The following is a 23,451-nucleotide window of genomic DNA, read 5'->3' on the forward strand; positions in this document are numbered from 1 at the left end:
GCCATTATCCAACAGACAGAGGAGAAGACATGAGAGAACAGGCCATTATGCAACAGAGAAGACACGAGAGAACAGGCCATTATGCAACAGAGAAGACACGAGAGAACAGGCGATTATCCAACAGACAGAGGAGAAGACATGAGAGAACAGGCCATTATGCAACAGACAGAGGAGAAGACACGAGAGAACAGGCCATTATTCAACAGACAGAGGAGAAGACACGAGAGAACAGGCCATTATTCAACAGACAGGAGAAGACATGAGAGAACAGGCCATTATGCAACAGACAGGAGAAGACATGAGAGAACAGGCCATTATTCAACAGACAGAGGAGAAGACATGAGAGAACAGGCCATTATGCAACAGAGAAGACACGAGAGAACAGGCCATTATTCAACAGACAGAGGAGAAGACATGAGAGAACAGGCCATTATTCAACAGACAAGAGAAGACACGAGAGAACAGGCCATTATCCAACAGACAGGAGGAGACATGAGAGAACAGGCCATTATTCAACAGACAGAGGAGAAGACATGAGAGAACAGGCCATTATGCAACAGACAGGAGAAGACATGAGAGAACAGGCCATTATCCAACAGACAGGAGAAGACATGAGAGAACAGGCCTTTATTCAACAGACAGGAGAAGACATGAGAGAACAGGCCATTATGCAACAGACAGGAGAAGACATGAGAGAACAGGCCATTATCCAACAGACAGGAGAAGACATGAGAGAACAGGCGATTATCCAACAGACAGAGGAGAAGACATGAGAGAACAGGCCATTATCCAACAGACAGGAGAATACATGAGAGAACAGGCCATTACTCAACAGACAGAGGAGAAGACATGAGAGAACAGGCCATTATTCAACAGACAGGAGAAGACATGAGAGAACAGGCCATTATTCAACAGACAGGAGAAGACATGAGAGAACAGGCCATTATGCAACAGACAGGAGAAGACATGAGAGAACAGGCCATTACTCAACAGACAGAGGAGAAGACATGAGAGAACAGGCCATTATTCAACAGACAGGAGAAGACATGAGAGAACAGGCCATTATGCAACAGACAGGAGAAGACATGAGAGAACAGGCCATTACTCAACAGACAGAGGAGAAGACATGAGAGAACAGGCCATTATGCAACAGACAGGAGAAGACATGAGAGAACAGGCCATTATTCAACAGACAGGAGAAGACATGAGAGAACAGGCCATTATGCAACAGACAGGAGAAGACATGAGAGAACAGGCCATTATTCAACAGACAGGAGAAGACATGAGAGAACAGGCCATTATTCAACAGACAGGAGAAGACATGAGAGAACAGGCCATTATGCAAAACCACGAAGGCTATAAAAAAATAAGTGTTCAGTGAGTCACTGGGTTTTGGTGCAAAAATAACCGTCTCAGGCGGAGATGGTGTGAGAGTCCCGCTGGTCCACGACACTGGAGAGGGTGTCAGAACAGCTGTGTGTGAATCAGAGCACATGTGCACACACACACACGCACACAAAGTACATGCACACTGTACGACTGAAACTGCATGCTAATTACTGAGGCAGATTTGACATATCACCTTTGCTGCTGGTTTAGTTGTTATTTTGCTGAGGATATAACACTGACTAAAATGTTCTCTCTCTCCACAGTAAGCACAGCTCCAGCACCCAAACCAGTGAGTCTATCAGTCTTTGTGTTATTTCTGAAAGCTTGTTATTTTGTGTGTGGTGGCTGCTACCAGCTGTATCTACCAGATAATGTGTTGGAGTGGGTGGTTCTGTTCACACTGAGCAATGGTTTTACAAATGGTACAGTAGTCCAAACCTTACACCCTCTCTTCCCATGTTTTTATTATAATCTCCCTCTCCTAGATTACTTGTTATTACTGCATTGTCGGAACTAGAAGCACAAGCATTTCGCTACACTCGCATTAACATCTGCTAACCATGTGTATGTGACAAATAAAATTTGATTTGATTTGATTACCTCCTCATCTCATCCCTCTCCCCCTTATCCATATCCTCTCCTTACCTCCTCATCTCATCCCTCTCCCCCTTATCATCCTCTCATTATCCATATCCTCTCCTTACCTCCTCATCTCATCCCTCTCCCCCTTATCATTCTCTCATTATCCATATCCTCTCCATATCCTCTCCTTACCTCCTCATCTTATCCCTCTCCCCTTTATCATTCTCTCATTATCGATATCCTCTCCTCATCCCTCTCCCCCTTATCCGTCTCCTCTCCTTATCCGTCTCCTCTCCTTATCCGTATCCTCTCCTTATCCGTATCCTCTCCCCCTTATCCATCCCCTCTCTCCCCCCTCTTCTCATCACCCCTCTCCTTAACTCTCCTCGTTCCTCGCCTCGTCCCTCTTCTCCTCGTCATCCCTCTCCTCGTCCCTCTTCTCCTCGTCATCCCTCTCCTCGTCCCTCTCCTCCTCGTCCCTCTCCTCCTCGTCCCTCTCCTCCTCGTCCCTCTCCTCCTCGTCATCCCTCTCCTCTCGTCCTTGCCTCTCTCCTCTCGTCCTTGCCTCTCTCCTCTCGTCCTTGCCCCTCTCCTCTCGTCCTTGCCCCTCTCCTCTCGTCCTTGCCCCTCTCCTCTCGTCCTTGCCCCTCTCCTCTCGTCCTTGCCCCTCTCCTCTCGTCGTCCCTCTCCTCTCGTCGTCCCTCTCCTCTCGTCGTCCCTCTCCTCTCGTCGTCCCTCTCCTCTCGTCGTCCCTCTCCTCTCGCCGTCCCTCTCCTCTCGTCGTCCCTCTCCTCTCGTCGTCCCTCTCCTCTCGTCGTCCCTCTCCTCTCGTCGTCCCTCTCCTCTCGTCGTCCCTCTCCTCTCGTCGTCCCTCTCCTCTCGTCGTCCCTCTCCTCTCGTCCTTGCCCCTCTCCTCTCGTCCTTGCCCCTCTCCTCTCGTCCTTGCCCCTCTCCTCTCGTCCTTGCCCCTCTCCTCTCGTCGTCCCTCTCCTCTCATCCTTGCCCCTCTCCTCTTGTTGTCTCTCCTCTCGTCCTTGCCCCTCTCGTCGTCCCTCTCCTCGCCCCTCAGACGGTGAAGATGTCTAAGAACAAGAAGAAGAAGATGAAGAAGAAACAGAAGAAGCAGGCAGAGATGTTAGAGAAGAGGATTCAGGAGATGGAGGGAGCGCCGGAAGGAGGAGAGGAAGAGGAGGAGGGGGAGGAAGAGACCACTGCAGACACCCCCACGCCCTCGTCTGACACGCTACAGGACATAGCTAATGATTTCACAGCAGGTAAACCCACCCGGGGACTGTGCTTCACCTTTAATCTAGATCAGAACGATGCTGCGGACCTCTATTAGATTCTGTTTCCTTTTTTAAAGGAACTGAAAGGCATATGTTTATTTTAACCATATATCATGGGACCAGAGTTGGTGACCTGGATCGTGTACATTAGGACACGCTACAGCAAAACATTTCGGCCAGTTCTTGCATAAGTTGACGTAGTACCTTCCCTGTTTCAGGCCGTTTTCTTCCGTTTGGCGATTCGTGTGACTGACTGACTGATCTGTTGCATTGACCCAGGTCCAGATAAACCGGAAGAGAAGGAGGAGGAGGAGGAGAGCAGGATGGAGGTGACCTGCAATGGCCACAGAGAGGAAGACACTGCAAGCCAGGAGGTAAAGAGGACTGAGGAAGAAGAGGAGAAAGACGAAGAGGACCAACAGAAAGCCAACAAACTCAACGCCAGCACGGAGGGTCGTGACCTGCCGGTCAATGCAACTTACCCAGAGTACAACGGCAAAGGTCCCGGTGACCCACCCGATCCCGGTACAGATGGTAAACAAGGGAGAGAGCAATGGAAGGAGAGCGAGATGGAGACTAAGGTGATGCCTGGAATAGAGGATGAAGAGGAGGAGGAGGAGAGGAACGGTTAGTGGTGGAGAAGTGGCACTGTGCTGGGTACTTCATCAGGAAGCCACAGCGTTCCAGAACATTCAGATGGAACAGAGGTGTCATGTAGATCACACGTGTCTCTAACATGTAGATTAAATGATCGTCAGATCTACTCCTTACGTGTCTTTCTGCAACATTCTGAATGTTTCACCTCACTGAATACACTCCAGCTGACGGTGCGGCGATATGTGTAGTGGTATCTGTAGTGGTATCTGTAGTGGTATCTGTAGTGGTATCTGTGGAGGTATCTGTGGAGGTATCTGTGGAGGTATCTGTGGAGGTATCTGTAGTGGTATCTGTAGTGTTAACGGCCGATTTTAAAAACATGTTTTATTTGTAATAATGACAATTACAACAATACTGAATTAACACTTATTTTAACTTAATATAAAACATCAATAAAATCAATTTAGCCTCAAATAAATAATGAAACATGTTCAATTTGGTTTAAATAATGCAAAAACAAAGTGTTGGAGAAGAAAGTAAAAGTGCAATATGTGCCATGTAAGAAAGCTAACGTTTCAGTTCCTTGCTCAGAACATGAGAACATATGAAAGCTGGTGGTTCTTTTTAACATGAGACTTCAATATTGCAATGTAAGAGGTTTTAGGTTGTAGTTAATGTAGTATTTATAGGACTATTTCTCTCTATACCATTTGTATTTCATATACCTTTGACTATTGGATGTTCTTATAGGCACTATAGTATTGTCATTGTAACAGTATAGCTTCCGTCCCTCTCCTCGCCCCTACCTGGGCTCGAACCAGGAACACATCGACAACAGCCACACTCAAAGCATCGTTACCCATTGCTCCACAAAAGCCACGGCCCTTGCAGAGCAAGGGGAATAACTACTCCAAATCTAAAAGCGAGTGACGTTTGAAACAGTATTAGCGCACACACAGCTAACTAGCTAGCCATTTCACATTGGTTACACCAGCCATTAGGCTGATAGGCTTGAAGTCATAAACAGCGCTGTGCTTGCGAAGAGCTGCTGGCAAAACGCATGAAAGTGCTGTTTGAATGAATGATTACGGGCCTGCTGCTGCTCAGTCAGACTGCTCTATCAAATCATAGACTTAATTATAACATAATAACACACAGAAATACGAGCCTTTGGTCATTTAATATGATCGAATCCGGAAACTATCATTTCGAAAACAAGACGTTTATTCTTTCAGTGAAATACGTAACCGTTCGGTATTTTATCTAACGGGTGGCATCCCTAAGTCTAAATATTGCTGTTACATTGCACAACCTTCAATGTATGTTATAATTATGTAAAATTCTGGCAAATTAGTTCTCAATGAGCCAGGCGACCCAAACTGTTGCATATACCCTGACTCTGCGTGCAATGAACGCAAGAGAAGTGACACAATTTCACCTGGTTAATATTGTCTGCTAAACTGGATTAGTAGTTATAACTAGTGATTATGATTGATTGTTTTTTATAAGATAAGTTTAATGCTAGCTAGCAATTAACCTTGGCTTCTACTGCATTCGCGTAACAGGCAGGCTACTTGTGGAGTGCAATGGTTAGAGCGTTGGACTAGTTAACTCTGCTGAGCTGACAAGGTGAAAATTTGTCGTTCTACCCCTGAACAAGGCAGTTAACCCACAGTTCCTAGGCAGTCATTGAAAATAAGAATGTTCTTAACTGACTTGCCTAGTTAAATCAAAGGTATAAAATATATATATATTTTATTTTAAATAACCGGAAATTGGCGCCCAAAAATACAGATTTTCGATTGTTATGAAAACTTGAAATCGGCACTAATTAATTGGCCATTCCGATTAATCGGTCTACCTCTAATCTGTAGTGTTGTCTGTAGTGGTATCTGTAGTGTTGTCTGTAGGCGTGGTGGTATCTGTACTGTTGTCTGTAGGCGCGGTGGTATCTGTAGTGTTGTCTGTAGGCGTGGTGGTATCTGTAGTGGTATCTGTAGGCGCGGCGGTATCTGTGGGCGCGGTGGTATCTGTAGTGTTGTCTGTAGGCGCGGTGGTATCCGTAGTGGTATCTGTAGTGTTATCTGTGGGCGCGGTGGTATCTGTAGTGTTGTCTGTGGGCGCAGTGGTATCTGTAGTGGTATCTGTAGTGGTATCTGTAGTGGTATCTGTAGTGGTATCTGTAGTGGTGTCTGTAGTGGTGTCTGTAGTGGTGTCTGTAGTGGTGTCTGTAGTGGTGTCTGTAGTGGTATCTGTAGTGGTGTCTGTAGTGTTATCTGTAGGCGAGGTGGTATGTTAGTTTCCCCACTAACCTCCTAAGTGCTTCTAATATCACCTCTTCGGTACTCTTTCAATCTCCTCTTCGTTTTCCTCCTCTCTTTCCTCTCTTCACAGGGACTTTTTGTGGACAGCACAATATATATATATATATACTGCTCAAAAAAATAAAGGGAACACTAAAATAACACATCTTTACTTAGTTGAATGTGCTGACAACAAATTCACACAAAAAATTTCAATGGAAATCAAATTTATCAGCCCATGGGGGTCTGGATTTGGAGTCACACTCAAAATTAAAGTGGAAAACCACACTACAGGCTGATCCAACTTTGATGTAATGTCCTTAAAACAAGTCAAAATGAGGCTCAGTAGTGTGTGTGGCCTCTACGTGCCTGTATGACCTCCCTACAACGCCTGGGCATGCTCCTGATGAGGTGGCGGATGGTCTCCTGAGGGATCTCCTCCCAGACCTGGACTAAAGCATCCGCCAACTCCTGGACAGTCTGTGGTGCAGTCTGTTGGTGGATGGAGCGAGACATGATGTCCCAGATGTGCTCAGTTGGATTCAGGTCTGGGGAACGGGCGGGCCAGTCCATAGCATCAATGCCTTCCTCTTGCAGGAACAGCTGACACACTCCAGCCACATGAGGTCTAGCATTGTCTTGCATTAGGAGGAACCCAGGGCCAACCGCACCAGCATATGGTCTCACAAGGGGTCTGAGGATCTCATCTCGGTACCTAATGGCAGTCAGGCTACCTCTGGCGAGCACATGGAGGAAAGAAATGCCACCCCACACCATGACTGATCCACCGCCAAACCGGTCATGATGGAGGATGTTGCAGGCAGCAGAACGTTCTCCACGGCGTCTCCAGGCTCTGTCACGTCTGTCACATGTGCTCAGTGTGAACCTGCTTTCATCTGTGAAGAGCACAGGGCGCCAGTGGCGAATTTGCCAATCTTGGTGTTCTCTGGCAAATGCCAAACGTCCTGCACGGTGTTGGGCTGTAAGCACAACCCCCACCTGTGGACGTCGGGCCCTCATGGAGTCTGTTTCTGACCGTTTGAGCAGACAACATGTACATTTGTGGCCTGCTGGATGTCATTTTGTGGGGCTCTGGCAGTGCTCCTCCTTGCACAAAGTCGGAGGTAGCGGTCCTGCTGCTGGGTTGATGCCCTCCTACGGCCTCCTCCACGTCTCCTGATGTACTGGCCTGTCTCCTGGTAGCGCCTCCATGCTCTGGACACTACGCTGACAGACACAGCAAACCTTCTTGCCACAGCTCGCATTGATGTGCCATCCTGGATGAGCTGCACTACCTGAGCCACTTGTGTGGGTTGTAGACTCCGTCTCATGCTACCACTAGAGTGAAAGCACCACCAGCATTCAAAAGTGACCAAAACATCAGCCAGGAAGCATAGGAACTGAGAAGTGTTCTGTCACAGAACAGAACCACCGAGTGCTGAAGCGAGTAAAAATCGTCTGTACTCTGTTACAACATTCACTACCGAGTTCCAAACCGCCTCTGGAAGCAACGTCAGCACAAGAACTGTTCGTTGAGAGCTACATGGAAACGCGTTCTCAGGAGTGATAAATCACGCTTCACCATCTGGAAGTCCTACGGACTAATCTGGGTTTGGCGGATGCCAGGAGAACGCTACCTGCCCCAATGCAAAGTGCCAACTGTAAAGTTAGGTGGAGGAGGAGTCATGGTCTGGCTGGTTTTCATGATTCGGGCTAGGTCCCTTAGTTCCAGTGAAGGGAAATCTTGACATTCTAGACGATTCTGTGCTTCCAACTTTGTGGCAAGTTTGGGAAAGGCCCTTTCCTGTTTCAGAATGACAATTCATTTTTTTATTTTACCTTTTATTTGACTAGGCAAGTCAGTTAAGAACAAATTATTTTTTTTCAATGACGGCATAGGAACAGTGGGTTAACTGCCTTGTTCATTGAAAGAAGGGCAGATTTTTACCTTGTCGGGGATTCGATCTTGCAACCTTTCGGTTACTAGTCCAACGCTCTAACCACTAGGCTACCTGCCGCCCCGTGCACAAAGCGATGTCCGTAGAGAAATGTTTTGTCAAGATTGGTGTGGAGGAACTTGACTGGCCTGCACAGAGCCCTGACCTCAACCCCATCGAACAGCTTTGGGAGGAATTGGCTCGCCGACTGCAAGCCATGCCTAATCACCCAACATCAGTGCCCAACCTCACTAATGGTCTTGTGGCTGAATGGAAGAAAGTCCCTGCAGCAATGTTCCAACATCTAGTGGAAAACCTTCCCAGAAGAGCGGAGGCTGTTATAGCAGCAATGTTCCAACATCTAGTGGAAAACCTTCCCAGAAGAGCGGAGGCTGTTATAGCAGCAATGTTCCAACATCTAGTGGAAAGCCTTCCCAGAAGAGCGGAGGCTGTTATAGCAGCAAAGGGGGGAACAACTCCATATTAATGCCCAGGATTTTGGAATGAGATGTTTGACGAGCAGCTGTCCACTTACTTTTGGTCATGTAGGTATGTTCTCTTGGCTAATGCATTGTGTTCCTCTCTCCTTGTCCATCTCTCGTTCTCTCTCTCTCGTCTCTAGATAAAGTAGCAGCAGGTAGTCTGTTGGTCAACCCTCTGGAACCTCTCAATGCAGACAAGATCCAGATCAAAATCGCTGACCTGGGGAACGCCTGCTGGGTGGTGAGTACATCAGACATTCTGAAAGATGGTGTTGTAATAGTGGTGGGTCGACTTGGCACCCATTCTGCAGTGGTGTATGTTCTGGAGGCAGTGGCTTAGACCACTGGACCACCCTAAGGCCACTGGACCACCCTAGGCCACTGGACCACCCTAGGCCACTAGACCACTGGACCACCCTAGGCCACTGGACCACCCTAGACCACTGGACCACCCTAGACCACTGGACCACCCTGGACCACCCTAGGCCACTGGACCACCCTAGGCCACTAGACCACTGGACCACCCCAGGCCACTGGACCACCCCAGACCACTGGACCACCCCAGACCACTGGACCACCCCAGACCACTGGACCACCCCAGACCACTGGACCACACTGGACCACCCTAGACCACTGGACCACCCTAGACCACTGGACCACCCTAGACCACTGGACCACCCTTGACCACTGGACCACCCTAGGCCACTGGACCACCCTAGACCAGACTGTTTAGAAACATTTAAATGCATCCTTCAATACTTCCTACCTACATTAGTTTCACATTTCCACAAACTTCAAAGTGTTTCCTTTCAAGTGGTATCATGAATCAGCATATCCTTGCCTCAGATCCTGAGCTACAGGGACTTAGATTTGGGCATGTTGTTTTTAGGCCAAAATTGAAAAGAAAAAAGGTTTTGATCCTCAAGAGGTTTTAATTATTAATCAGGAAGATTCACTTCTCATCAACTCCAGATGATGAAACTAATGACTGAATTAGCAACAGTTTTATTAATGCCAGTCATTTCAGATCAGTGAACCCTTTATCTTTCTGTCCTTTTCTCGCTCTCCATCCCTCAGCACAAACACTTTACAGATGACATACAAACTCGCCAGTACCGTTCTCTGGAGGTGTTGATGGGAGCGGGCTACGGGACGCCTGCTGATATCTGGAGTACTGCTGCTATGGTGGGTGAACACACACACACACTCCTCCTGCATGTAATATCAACCCAAAATGTTTCTGTGTTCCTGTCAGTTGAAATGAATGTGAAATGTTTCTGTGTTCCTGTCAGTTGAAATGAATGTGGAATGTTTCTGTGTTCCTGTCAGTTGAAATGAATATGAAATGTTTCTGTGTTCCTGTCAGTTGAAATGAATGTGGAATGTTTGTGTTTTTCATCTGTTAGAAATACCGCAGGTCAGAAGGGCTGTATGATGTTGACTAAGTCATTTCACTGCACCACAAAAAAATGAATGCCTGTTACAACTTACAAATACAAGCATGTTTTAATAAACGGGTTAGTTTCCTAAGGAGGTCCCCCAGGAACTTGAAACACCTCAGTAAATGTATAGCCTCAGTAAGTCTAACTAGCCTAGCAGACAGTACTTTGATATGGGCTTGTATTGAGCTGCCCGGCTGTCTAGTCATCAGTCTACCCTGTCTGGTATGACTGAGCGTTTCAAAACAACAATAAGGGCTGGCTATGGTCTAGTTCATTAGTTACATACACAGACGCATAAAGGAGAGCGTTCCCTGAAGGACACACACACACAGGACAGCCGTCCTTGAAGGGCAGGAGGAGTGTGCTGACATTCAGAAGGCAGTTAAACCACAAAGGAATGTGAGATGTTATGGAGAGAAAACACAGAGGACAGGACAGTAATGGTACAAGGACAAGTTATTTTGACTGTGTTTATACAGTGTGTTTTATGTGAACCGTTGTGACTGTGTGTTTTATGTGAACCGTTGTGACTGTGTTTTATGTGAACCGTTGTGACTGTGTGTTTTATGTGAACCGTTGTGACTGTGTGTTTTATGTGAACCGTTGTGACTGTGTTTTATGTGAACCGTTGTGACTGTGTGTTTTATGTGAACCGTTGTGACTGTGTGTTTTATGTGAACCGTTGTGACTGTGTTTTATGTGAACCGTTGTGACTGTGTGTTTTATGTGAACCGTTGTGACTTTGTGTTTTATATGAACCGTTGTGACTGTGTGTTTTAACCAGGCCTTTGAGCTGGCTACAGGGGACTACCTGTTTGAGCCTCACTCCGGACAGGACTACACCAGAGATGAAGGTATGTTCCACCCCTCCCCTTCTTATTTAAATCTCACAGATTGCGCCTTTAAGAGTCTTGTCATATTTTGTACCTCAAAGTTAGGGACCGTGTGTTTTGAGCGATTATGTGACATAGCAAGATTTTATCCTGTATTTTAAGCTTAATCAAGAAGTGAAAATTACCCCAAAACGAAAAGCAATTGTCTGAGGTGCAGGACAGTCTGACATAAAAAGAAAAGGGATCAGTTTGATAATAAAAAAATAGATTTTTAAATAAATCCAACTATGTCATGTTTGCACAAAACACAGGGCCCTACTTTAGACACTGGCATCCCATATCATCCTGCTGCTGTCTCCCCGAGGAGGTTTCTGGATGTCCTGTGTTGTCTTAATCACTCCTCCTCTCCCTCTCTTCATCCTGTGTGTAGACCACATCGCGCTGATCATTGAGCTGCTGGGTAAAGTTCCTAGGAAGCTGATCCTAGCAGGAAAATACTCCAAGGAATTCTTCACCAAGAAAGGTAAACAAAAGTTACATCTGCTGTTTCTTACTGTGTTTGTGTGTGTCTGTTAGTGTGTGTGATGTTTTTCTGTCTTTTTGCTCTTTCCTATACAAGGTCTTTGCATAGGTAACTTTCTCGCTCAGTCCCACACTTTACTCCCTGTTCACTCACGACTGCATGGCCAGGCACGACTCCAACACCATTAAGTTTGCCGATGACACAACAGTGGTAGGCCTGATCACCGACAACATTGAGACAGCCTAGGAGGTCAGAGACCTGGCCGTGTGGTGCCAGGACAACAACCTCTCCCTTAACTTGATCAAGACAAAGGAGATGATTGTGGACTACAGGAAAAGGAGGGCCGAGCACGCCCCCATTCTCATCGACGGAGCTGTAGTGGAGCAGGTTGAGAGCTTCAAGTTCCTTGGTGTCCACATCACCAACAAACTATCATGGTCCAAACACACCAAGACGGTCATGAAGAGGTCACAACCAAACCTATTCACCCTCAGGAAACTGAAAAGATTTGGCATGGGTCCTCCAATCCTCAAAACGTTCTACATCTGCACCACCGAGAGAATCCTGACTTGTTGCATCACTGCCTACTATGACAACTGCTTGGCTTCCGACCGCAAGGCGCTACAGAGGGTAGTGCGTATGGCCCAGTACATCACTGGTGACAAGCTTCCTGCCATCCAGGACCTCTATACCAGGCGGTGTCAGAGGAAGGCCCTAAAAATTGTCAACGACTCCAGCCACCCTAGTCATAGATTGTTCTCTCTGCTACCACACGGCAAGCGGTACCGGAGCACCAAGTCTTGGTTCAAAAGGCTTTTTAACAGCTTCTACCCCCAAGTCATAAGACTCCTGAACAGCTAATCCCCCCCCCCCCCCCCCTCTCCCATTGTTACGCTGCAGCTACTCTGTTTATTATCTATAGTCACTTTAATTACTCTACCGACATTTTACCTCAACTAACCAGTGCCCCCGCACATTGACACTGTACTGGTACCCCCCCTGTATCTTGCTATTGTTATTTTAATGTTGCTATTTAAAGTATTGTTCTTTTTCAAATTAATTTTTTTACTATATTTTTGTAAATGTTTTCTTAACTGCGTTGTATTCGACGCATGTGACAAATCCAGTTTGACTTGATTTAAAGTTGAGCCGTGTCTACGTGTGAAGGTGTATGTCTTTCCGCGGTATGTGTGGAGTTAACTCCCTCTCTCTGTGTAGGGGACCTCCGGCACATCACCAAGCTGAAGCCGTGGGGTCTGTTGGAGGTGTTGGTAGAGAAGTATGAGTGGTCTAAAGAGGAGGCAGCTACCTTCTCCAGCTTCCTGCTCCCAATGTTAGACCTGGTACCAGAGAAGAGAGCCACGGCTGCGGAGTGCCTCCGACACGCATGGATCGCCCCCTAGAGGATCCCCGGCGCTACCACAGCCACAAGCAGCACATATGCAGTACATACAGACAGACATGTACATAAACACACATTCAAACATACGTAAACACACACCTCAACGGAGAACCAGGGCTTTCACTATGACTGCATCTCCACCTAGTGGTTCAACACACACACACACGGCTGAACACCCTCGTGTCCTAGGTATAATCCAGTAGAACTCTTATCTGTTCGTCTGTTATTTGGTTCCTTTGTTTCAACTGACTGAATATCACTTGAGTATCAATGTCTTTTCTCTCTGTACCAACAATGACACCTAGGTAACTCTTTTTGTTCTGAGAATATCCTGTCTTTTTTTAGTTTTTTGTCTTGTTTGATTGAATACACACCTCAGAGTTAAGATCAAACCTTACAGACCTCCAATGGATCATATCTCCAGAACACCAACTGTCTGTACCACTAGACTAGCACATCAGATTTTTTTTTTTTTTCATGTACAGTATTGATAGAGGTTAGTTTGGATCTTTATTTTGTGTTTGTGGGGAAGAATAGCTGCCTAGAATACGATAAAGAAGGTTTGGACTGTCATAGATTCTAAGGATTCTCCATGAAATCTTCCTGAACTGGGAACCGATGTGAATGAACTGAAACTTCCTGAACGGAATGGAACCGTCTGGTTCCGTAAGATCGTCCCTGTCCTTCGGTGTCACGCTCCAGGTAGCAGCTTTGTAATAGCACTTCGCACAACGTGGGGATAGTACCATGAACCAAATGTAATTTACTACTTTCTGTTACCTGCATGGGTCCACAGACCATGACTAATGCTACTGAATAACCATGTTTCATATGTTCTCTCCTGTGGTATTTAACGTTCCAGACAAGGTTTGCCTTAGAACGAAAAGGAAAAAAATGATTTTGGTGTTAGCTAGATGGTGTGATACGATATCATGAGAATTTTCCACTTTCACAATATGATCAGAATGGGAGTACTACTGTATCTGATTCAAGAACATCCGATTTTTATTTTCCAATCAGAAGGTCGTGGTTGCCTTCCAAAAATGTCCACCCTGTTCCCTATAAAGTTAGGAACAGGGTGCCATTTTGAACGGACCCCTGTGTTGTACATATCTGTGCTCAAAACGTTGACCTTGGTTCTCTGCTTTCCCTCTACAGAACAGCTGCTGTTTCAGCGGTGTACGTTTACACCGTTGAGAGGATGCTGCTTATGTCCCAAATGACACCCTATTCCCTACATAGTGCACTACTTTTGACCAGATTCTTAAGGGCCCAGTTCAAAAGTGGTGCACTATATAGGGAATAGGGTGCCACTTGGGACGGAACATGTCTGCGTCGTTTCGGATGTCAACTGATGCCTTGAGACGCATTTGCTAGTTTTTTTTGCTGCATTTTAAAGCATATTTTCATACTGATGTTGCCCCGCTTGCAGTGGTCTGCTGTTTTAACTGCATCAAAGAGAAACTAAATCGTGGATTGTAATAATAATAAGGCTGGAATAAGGCTTTGAAGGCTCCCCCCCCCCCTCTCTCCCCTGTTGCTCTTTTTCTACAAGCCTCTCTCCCTTCTCTCTTTCCCTGACCGCCCCTTGCCTCTTCCTCCTCCTCTGCCTTTGATTGTTTACTGCTAAATCGAGCCTCTTTTCTGTACTTAATAAAAAATGAACATTTTGAAAATGGCTGACTTGTAATTGTTAGGATGCTGTATAGTATTTTCTAGATTCCAGTAAAACATCTGTTGCCGATGTGTCAAATGCTTGCGAGGTACCGGTGCTTGGTGGGTGAAAGTTGTCTATGTTCAGAGGGTCCATGGTTCGAGCCCAGGTTGGGGGAAAGGAAAAGCACGGAAGAAACGTGATTACACACGATCGGCAAATATTAGTCTGGAACATTATTCTTATTACTATGTTTTATTATCACCGGTCTACATGAATTATTGTAAAGTGGTCCTTGTATCGGGGGTTTATATTGCCTATCAACTAGCTGGGCTTTACTCAATCAACACCACTTCTGAGCCTTCACTCATGTTAATGTTGTATGTAGTAAGTCTGGGGTTGACGACCTCAGGCTGCCTCTGAAACAGTTCTCTCTGACTGTTACATCATGAGGGCATTCTCTTCCAGACAGGTGGCCTCACTCGTGTGCTACGCTCGTTCCTCAGCCGACAGTGAGGGCAGGCTGTCATGCGATCTGATGCAAGACAATACTATTGGAGTGGTATTTGTGGTTATTACACACTAGTTAGTGGTATTCACCACATTTTACACACTGGTATCTGTTAGTACACCACGGACATTCTACAGTAACTACTGCACTGAAGAAACTACATGACTAAAGTTTGGTCATGTTGAAGACAAGTAGTGGTTTGGATGAGTATCCTAATGACTAGAACTGCAGGGAGCAGTTCTCTATTACATCCTGTGTGGGCTAGTGTAACAGTATAAGTTTAGACCGTCCCCTCGCCCATACCCGGGCGCGAACTAGGGACCTTCTGCACACATCAACAACTGACACCCACGAAGCATCGTTACCCATCGCTCCACAAAAACAACTACTTCAAGGTCTCAGAGCAAGTGACGTCACTGATTGAAACGCTATTTAGCGCACACCGCTAACTATGCTAGCCGTTTCACATCCGTTACACTAGACACGCCTCGTTCTCTTCTGAATGGAACTGAGTGTACAAAACATTAGGAACACTTGCTCTTTCTATGACAGACTGACCAGGTGACAGCTATGATCCCTTATTGATGTCACTTGTTAAATCCACTTCACTCTGTAGATCAGGGATGGGCAGCTGGTGGCCTGCGTACCAATGAGTAAAAAATAAATGCAAAAATAAATTTGGGCTTCCCGAGTGGCACAGCAGTCTAACGAACTGCATCGCAGTGATTGAGGCATCACTACAGACCCGGGTTTGATCCCAGGCGGTGTCCAATAGGGCGGCGCACAATTGGCCCTGTGTTGTCCTGGTTAGGGGAGGGTTACTTGGCTCATAGCGCTCTAGCGACTCGTTGTGGTGGGCCGGGCTTTGATCGTCAGTTTGCACGTTCTTTCCTCCGTCCAACGCGTTGGTGCGGCTGGCTTCCAGGTTAAGCAGGCAGGTGTTAAGAAGCGTGGACAGGCGGGTCATGTTTCGGAGGGCGCATGACTCTACCTTCGCCTCTCCAGAGCCCGTTAGGGAGTTGCAGCGATGAGACAAGATCGTAATTGGGAAGAAAAAGGTCAAATACAACAAAAAGAAGTAAACGATTTGTATTTTTTGGGAACTTACTGTTGAGATTTAGAAGAATAGAATATTGCACAAATTAGAAATGTTGGTTGTACACAGTCACTCAATTAGCCCATGTCAGCTAACATGTTTTAGATTGGTAACTTAGTCTAGTGGTAACTTAGTCTAGTGGCAACTTAGTCTAGTGGTAACTTAGTCTAGTGGTAACTTAGTCTAGTGGCAACTTAGTCTAGTGGTAACTTAGTCTAGTGGTAAGTTAGTCTAGTGGTAACTAAGTCTAGTGGTAAGTTAGTCTAGTGGTAACTTAGTCTAGTGGTAACTTAGTCTAGTGGTAAGTTAGTCTAGTGGTAAGTTAGTCTAGTGGTAACTTAGTCTAGTGGTAACTTAGTCTAGTGGTAACTTAGTCTAGTGGTAAGTTAGTCTAGTGGTAACTTAGTCTAGTGGTAACTTAGTCTAGTTGTAAGTTAGTCTAGTGGTAACTTAGTCTAGTGGTAAGTTAGTCTAGTGGTAACTTAGTCTAGTGGTAACTTAGTCTAGTGGCCAGCTATCTAAACCTGTAGTAAAGCCTGGTTGAATTACCGACCAGGATGGGGTCCATTGTGTAAAATTACAGCAAACTTTAAAACTTTTTTAAATTTTTTTTTTTTAATCTACACCCTAGGACAAAATGTGTAGGGGGTTATGGATGTGGGTACACAGACCCAGGAGCCACTGCGGCCCCTCATGATGAGTTTAGTTTTTTTGTGTCCCCCACCGTCAGTTGCTCATACCTGGTGTAGATAAAGGGGAGGAGACTGGTTCATTATGTTTAAGCCTTGAGACAATTGAGACATGGATTGTGAATGTGTGCCATTCAGAGGGTGAATGGACAAGGAACAAAAGATGTAAGTGCCTTTGAACAGGGTATGGTAGTAGGTACCAAGCGCACCGGTTTGTGTCAAGAACTGCAACACTGCTGGGTTTTTCACACTCAACAGTTTCCTGAGTGTATCAAGAATGATCTACTACCCAAAGGACATCAAATCAAATTTATTTATATAGCCCTTCGTACATCAGCTGATATCTCAAAGTGCTGTACAGAAACCCAGCCTAAAACCCCAAACAGCAAGCAATGCAGGTGTAGAAGCACCTTGACAACTGTGGGAAGCATAGGAGCCAGCATCCGTGTGGAATGCTTTTCAACACCTTGTAAAGTCAGTGCCCTGACGAATTGAGGCTGTTCTGAGGGCAAAGGGGGTGCAACTCAGTATTAGGAAGGTGTTCCTAATATGTTGTCACATTTCTATAAGGCCAATACTGCGTTATATTCTCCCAGTTAATACAGAGCCCTCAGTGTTCACACCAACATGTTTTTGTTACAGCCTGAATTTAAAATTGATGGAGATTTTGCGTCACCGGCCTTAACACAATGCCCCATTATGGCAAAGTGGAATTATATATATATATTACAATTGTTAACAAATTAATTAAAAATGAAAAGCTGAATTGTCAATTAGTATTTAACCACTTATTTACGGCAGGCTTAATTAAGTTCAGGAGTAAAGATGTGCTTCACAAATTGTATGTACTCTTGTGTGCAATAATAGTAACTTGGTTAATAACTTGGTTTTTGAATGACGACCTTGTCTCTGTACCCCAGACATTCAATAATATGTGGAGTCCCTCAGTCGAGCAGTACATTTCAAACATCTTTTCCACCACAAACACCAGGGAGGTCAGACATTGAATATCCCTTTGAACATGGTGTATCAAAACACCCAGTCACCACAAAGATACAGGCATCCTTTATAACTCAGTTGCCGGAGAGGGATGAAACCGCTCAGGGATTTCACCATGAGGCCAATGGTGACTTCAAAACAGTTACAGAGGTAATGGTTATGATAGGACAAAATTGAGGATGGAGCAACACTGTAGTTACTCCACAATACGAATCTAATTGACGGTGAAAAGAAGGAAGCCTGTACATAACAAATATTTAAAAAATATGCATGCTGCTTGCATCAAGGCACTAAAGTAACACTTTAAAAAATGTGGCAAAGCGATTAACTTTTTGTCCTAAACACATTGTGTTATTTTTGAGGCAAATGTAATACAACACATTACTGAGTACCACTCTCCTTCTTTTCAAGCATAGTTGTGGCTGCATCATGTTATGGATATGCTTGTAGTCGTTAAAGACCGGGAGATTTTCAGGATGAAAAAATATACTGAATAGAGTTAAGCACAGTAAAAATCCTAGAGGAAAACCTGGTTCAGTCTGCTTTCCACCACACTGGGAGATGATTTCACCTTTCAGCAGGATTATAACCAAAAACACTAACCTCAACTAACCCTGCACATTGACTCGGTACCGGGACCCCCTGTATATAGCCTCCACATTGACTCGGTACCTGTACCCCCTGTATATAGCCTCCACATTGACTCGGTACCCCCTGTATATAGCCTCCACATTGACTCGGTACCCCCTGTATATAGCCTCCACATTGACTGGGTACCGTAACACCCTGTATATAGCCTCCACATTGACTCGGTACCGTAACACCCTGTATATAGCCTCCACATTGACTCGGTACCCCCTGTATATAGCCTCCACATTGACTCGGTACCCCTTGTATATAGCCTCCACATTGACTCGGTACCCCCTGTATATAGCCTGCACATTGACTCGGTACCCTAACACCCTGTATATAGCCTCCACATTGACTGGGTACCGTAACACCCTGTATATTCTCCACATTGACTCGGTACCCCCTGTATATAGCCTCCACATTGACTCGGTACCCCCTATATATAGCCTCCACATTGACTCGGTACCCCCTGTATATAGCCTCCACATTGACTGGGTACCGTAACACCCTGTATATAGCCTCCACATTGACTCGGTACCCCCTGTATATAGCCTCCACATTGACTCGGTACCCCCTGTATATAGCCTCCACATTGACTCGGTACCCCCTGTATATAGCCTCCACATTGACTGGGTACCGTAACACCCTGTATATAGCCTCCACATTGACTCGGTACCCCCTGTATATAGCCTCCACATTGACTCGGTACCGTAACACCCTGTATATAGCCTCCACATTGACTCTGTACCGTAACACCCTGTATATAGCCTCCACATTGACTCTGTACCGTAACACCCTGTATATAGCCTCCACATTGACTCTGTACCGTAACACCCTGTATATAGCCTCCACATTGACTCTGTACCGTAACACCCTGTATATAGCCTCCACATTGACTCTGTACCGTAACACCCTGTATATAGCCTCCACATTGACTGGGTACCGTAACACCCTGTATAGAGCCTCCATATTGTTTTTATTCTTGTTTTTTTTAAACTTTAGTTTATTTAATAAATATTTTCTTAACTGCAACGGCTTGTAAGTAACGGCTTGTAAGTAAGCATTTCACTGTAAGGTCTACTTACACCTGTTGCATTCGGCTCATGTGACAAATGAAATGTGATTTGATTTGAACACAATGCTTTAATATACACTGGAGTTTCTTACCAAGACAACATTGAATGTTTGTGAGTGGCCTAGTTACAGTTTTGACTTAAATCGGCTTAAATTTATGTCAATGTCTTGCAATGATCAGCAAACAACTTAACAGAACTTGAAGAATTAAAAAAATAATGTGTAAATATTGTAATCCAGGTGTGCAAAGCTCTTAGACTTACCCAGAAAGACTCATAGCTGTAATCGCTGCCAAAGGTGATTTTAACATGTATTGACTCGGGGGTATGAATGTATTGACTCGGGGGTATGAATGTATTGACTCAGGGGTATGAATGTATTGACTCGGGGGTATGAATGTATTGACTCGGGGGTATGAATGTATTGACTCAGGGGGTATGAATGTATTGACTCGGGGGTATGAATGTATTGACTCGGGGGTGTGAATGTATTGACTCGGGGGTATGAATGTATTGACTCAGGGGGTATAAATGTATTGACTCGGGGGTATGAATGTATTGACTCGGGGGTGTGAATGTATTGACTCGGGGGTGTGAATGTATTGACTCGGGGGTATGAATGTATTGACTCGGGGGTATGAATGTATTGACTCGGGGGTATGAATGTATTGACTCGGGGGTATGAATGTATTGACTCGGGGGTATGAATGTATTGACTCGGGGGTATGAATGTATTGACTCAGGGGGTATGAATGTATTGACTCGGGGGTATGAATGTATTGACTCGGGGGTATGAATGTATTGACTCGGGGGTATGAATGTATTGACTCGGGGGTATGAATGTATTGACTCGGGGGTATGAATGTATTGACTCGGGGGTATGAATGTATTGACTCAGGGGGTATGAATGTATTGACTCGGGGGTGTGAATGTATTGACTCGGGGGTATGAATGTATTGACTCGGGGGTGTGAATGTATTGACTCGGGGGTGTGAATGTATTGACTCGGGGGTATGAATGTATTGACTCAGGGGGTATAAATGTATTGACTCAGGGGTATGAATGTATTGACTCGGGGGTATGAATGTATTGACTCGGGGGTGTGAATGTATTGACTCGGGGGTATGAATGTATTGACTCGGGGGTGTGAATGTATTGACTCGGGGGTATGAATGTATTGACTCAGGGGGTATAAATGTATTGACTCGGGGGTATGAATGTATTGACTCGGGGGTATGAATGTATTGACTCGGGGGTGTGAATGTATTGACTCGGGGGTATGAATGTATTGACTCGGGGGTATGAATGTATTGACTCGGGGGTATGAATGTATTGACTCGGGGGTATGAATGTATTGACTCGGGGGTATGAATGTATTGACTCGGGGGTATGAATGTATTGACTCGGGGGTATGAATGTATTGACTCGGGGGTATGAATGTATTGACTCAGGGGGTATGAATGTATTGACTCGGGGGTATGAATGTATTGACTCGGGGGTATGAATGTATTGACTCGGGGGTATGAATGTATTGACTCAGGGGTATGAATGTATTGACTCGGGGGTATGAATGTATTGACTCAGGGGGTATGAATGTATTGACTCGGGGGTGTGAATGTATTGACTCGGGGGTATGAATGTATTGACTCGGGGGGGTATGAATGTATTGACTCGGGGGTGTGAATGTATTGACTCAGGGGGTATGAATGTATTGACTCGGGGGTATGAATGTATTGACTCGGGGGTATGAATGTATTGACTCGGGGGTATGAATGTATTGACTCGGGGGTATGAATGTATTGACTCGGGGGTATGAATGTATTGACTCAGGGGGTATGAATGTATTGACTCGGGGGTGTGAATGTATTGACTCGGGGGTATGAATGTATTGACTCGGGGGTGTGAATGTATTGACTCGGGGGTGTGAATGTATTGACTCGGGGGTATGAATGTATTGACTCGGGGGGGTATGAATGTATTGACTCGGGGGTATGAATACTTATGGACATTTTTATCAATTTGCTAAAATGTCTAAAAACATGTTTCACTTTGTCGTTAGAGGGTATTGTGTGTCGATGGGTGAGAAAAAAAAGTCATCCATTTTGAATTTGGGCCGTGACACAACAATGTGCAATAATTCAAGGGGTATGAATTCTTTCTGAAGGCACTGTACCTCTCAACAACTCATGGTGTTTTGGAAAGTTGCTTTGCTTAAATGTATTTTTAATAGAGGCGTGTTCGTTAGGCACTCAGTGATAGGCCCTCTGGTGATCTGAACCCAGTACTAATGATGGAGACAACAGCTAGAGACTAATGTTGTGAACGCCTTGTTTTTGAGGAACATTCTGCTCACACACCATCAACATCACTTCTGGAATTGAGGTTATAATAGACTTCATCTTTACTCTCTCTCTCTATTCTCTCTCTATTCTCTCTCTCTCCTCTCTCTCTCCTCTCTCTCCTCTCTCTCTCCTCTCTCTCTATTCTCTCTCTCCTCTCTCTCTATTCTCTCTCCTCTCTCTCTATTCTCTCTCTATTCTCTATTCGCTCTCTCTCTCTCTCTCTCTATATATATATATATATATATATATATATTCTCTCCTCGCTATTCTCTCTCTTCTCTCTCTCTTCTCTCTCTATTCTCTCTCTCTATTCTCTCTTCTCTCTCTCTCTTCTCTCTCTCTTCTCTCTCTCTATTCTCTCTTTCTACACCACTGTTCTGCTTTCTAGTTTTTTTAAAGTCTGAAGAGGGTTGAGGTACCATTTTAGAATTACATTTTTCAACGTGTCTCCATCTCACCCTCTCACACCTTCCCAGTCCTTCCATACCTTTTTATTTCCCTTCCAACCCAAAAGGTTTCAGGCAGTAGTTGGCCATAACTTCTCTTTGGGAGACAGGGCAATCTCTTGCCTCCATACATTTCCTCCTCATCTCTCCATACATTTAGTATTTTTCTTTTCCCTCCACCTGAAAGTTGTCAGGCTGTAGTTAGTCCTGTTTGTTCCCCAGGGAGAAAGCTAGGAAGGAGAGGATGAGAGAGTCCATGCTGCTGATGATAGCCAGGATGTAGGCCCAGCGCACAGTGCAGTTACCCAGGGTGTACTTATCTGTTCTCTGTCCACACATACTCTTCACCTCCTCTCTGTCCGGGTAGATCATACAGCCAATCACCATGCAGGTAGCTAGCTGGTGAGGGAGCGGGGCAGAAAGATTGACAGGTTATATAGCGTATCACCTTGCAGGTGGCGGAGGACGGGGAGGGACAGACAGACAGTTGAACAAGACCAACAGACACCAACATGCAGAAGTGAAAGGGGTTGCTTGACAATTTTAAGTCTGATGAGAACTTAAACTTAATCTATTATTCACACCTGAGCTCAGCCATCTCCCCATCCCTCAGCCATCTCATCAGCCCTCAGCCATCTCACCAGCCCTCAGCCATCTCACCATACCTCAGCCATCAGCCATCTCACCAGCCCTCATCCATCTCACCAGACCTCAGCTATCAGCCATCTCACCAGACCTCAGCCATCTCACCAGCCCTCAGCCATCTCACCAGACCTCAGCCATCAGCCATCTCACCAGACCTCAGCCATCAGCCATCTCACCAGACCTCAGCCATCAGCCATCTCACCAGCCCTCATCCATCTCACCAGACCTCAGCCATCAGCCATCTCACCAGACCTCAGCCATCTCATCAGCCCTCAGCCATCTCACCATACCTCAGCCATCAGCCATCTCACAAGCCCTCATCCATCTCACCAGACCTCAGCCATCAGCCATCTCACCAGACCTCAGCCATCAGCCATCTCACCAGCCATCAGCCATCTCACCAGACCTCAGCCATCTCACTGGAAACACACTCTCTCTCTACCCTGACACTGGAATTACACTTTCTCTCTACCCTCGCACTGGAAACACACTCACTCTACCCTCGCACTGGAAACACACTCTCTCTCTACCCTGACACTGGAAACACACTCTCACTCTACCCTGACACTGGAAACACACTCTCACTCTAC

At 45.6% G+C, this 23,451-nt stretch overlaps 1 protein-coding gene across 2 annotated transcripts in view; it reads left to right on the forward strand.

Annotated features, from left to right (window-relative positions):
* LOC139371411 (SRSF protein kinase 1-like) overlaps nt 1-14,452 on the forward strand; it is a 64,674-nt gene extending 50,222 nt beyond the window's left edge. For both annotated transcript variants that reach the window (XM_071111805.1, XM_071111804.1), the window contains 8 exons: nt 1,653-1,678; nt 3,041-3,245; nt 3,537-3,884; nt 8,717-8,817; nt 9,654-9,761; nt 10,803-10,872; nt 11,282-11,374; nt 12,593-14,452. In XM_071111805.1, coding sequence (XP_070967906.1) covers nt 1,653-1,678; nt 3,041-3,245; nt 3,537-3,884; nt 8,717-8,817; nt 9,654-9,761; nt 10,803-10,872; nt 11,282-11,374; nt 12,593-12,777 — 1,136 coding nt within the window. In that variant the 3' untranslated portion in view covers nt 12,778-14,452. The remainder of the gene's footprint in view (nt 1-1,652; nt 1,679-3,040; nt 3,246-3,536; nt 3,885-8,716; nt 8,818-9,653; nt 9,762-10,802; nt 10,873-11,281; nt 11,375-12,592) is intronic.
* The last annotated feature ends 8,999 nt before the right edge of the window (nt 14,453-23,451 follow it).

Source organism: Oncorhynchus clarkii, chromosome 17, assembly GCF_045791955.1.
Source record: "Oncorhynchus clarkii lewisi isolate Uvic-CL-2024 chromosome 17, UVic_Ocla_1.0, whole genome shotgun sequence".
NCBI classification, from domain to species: domain Eukaryota; kingdom Metazoa; phylum Chordata; class Actinopteri; order Salmoniformes; family Salmonidae; genus Oncorhynchus; species Oncorhynchus clarkii.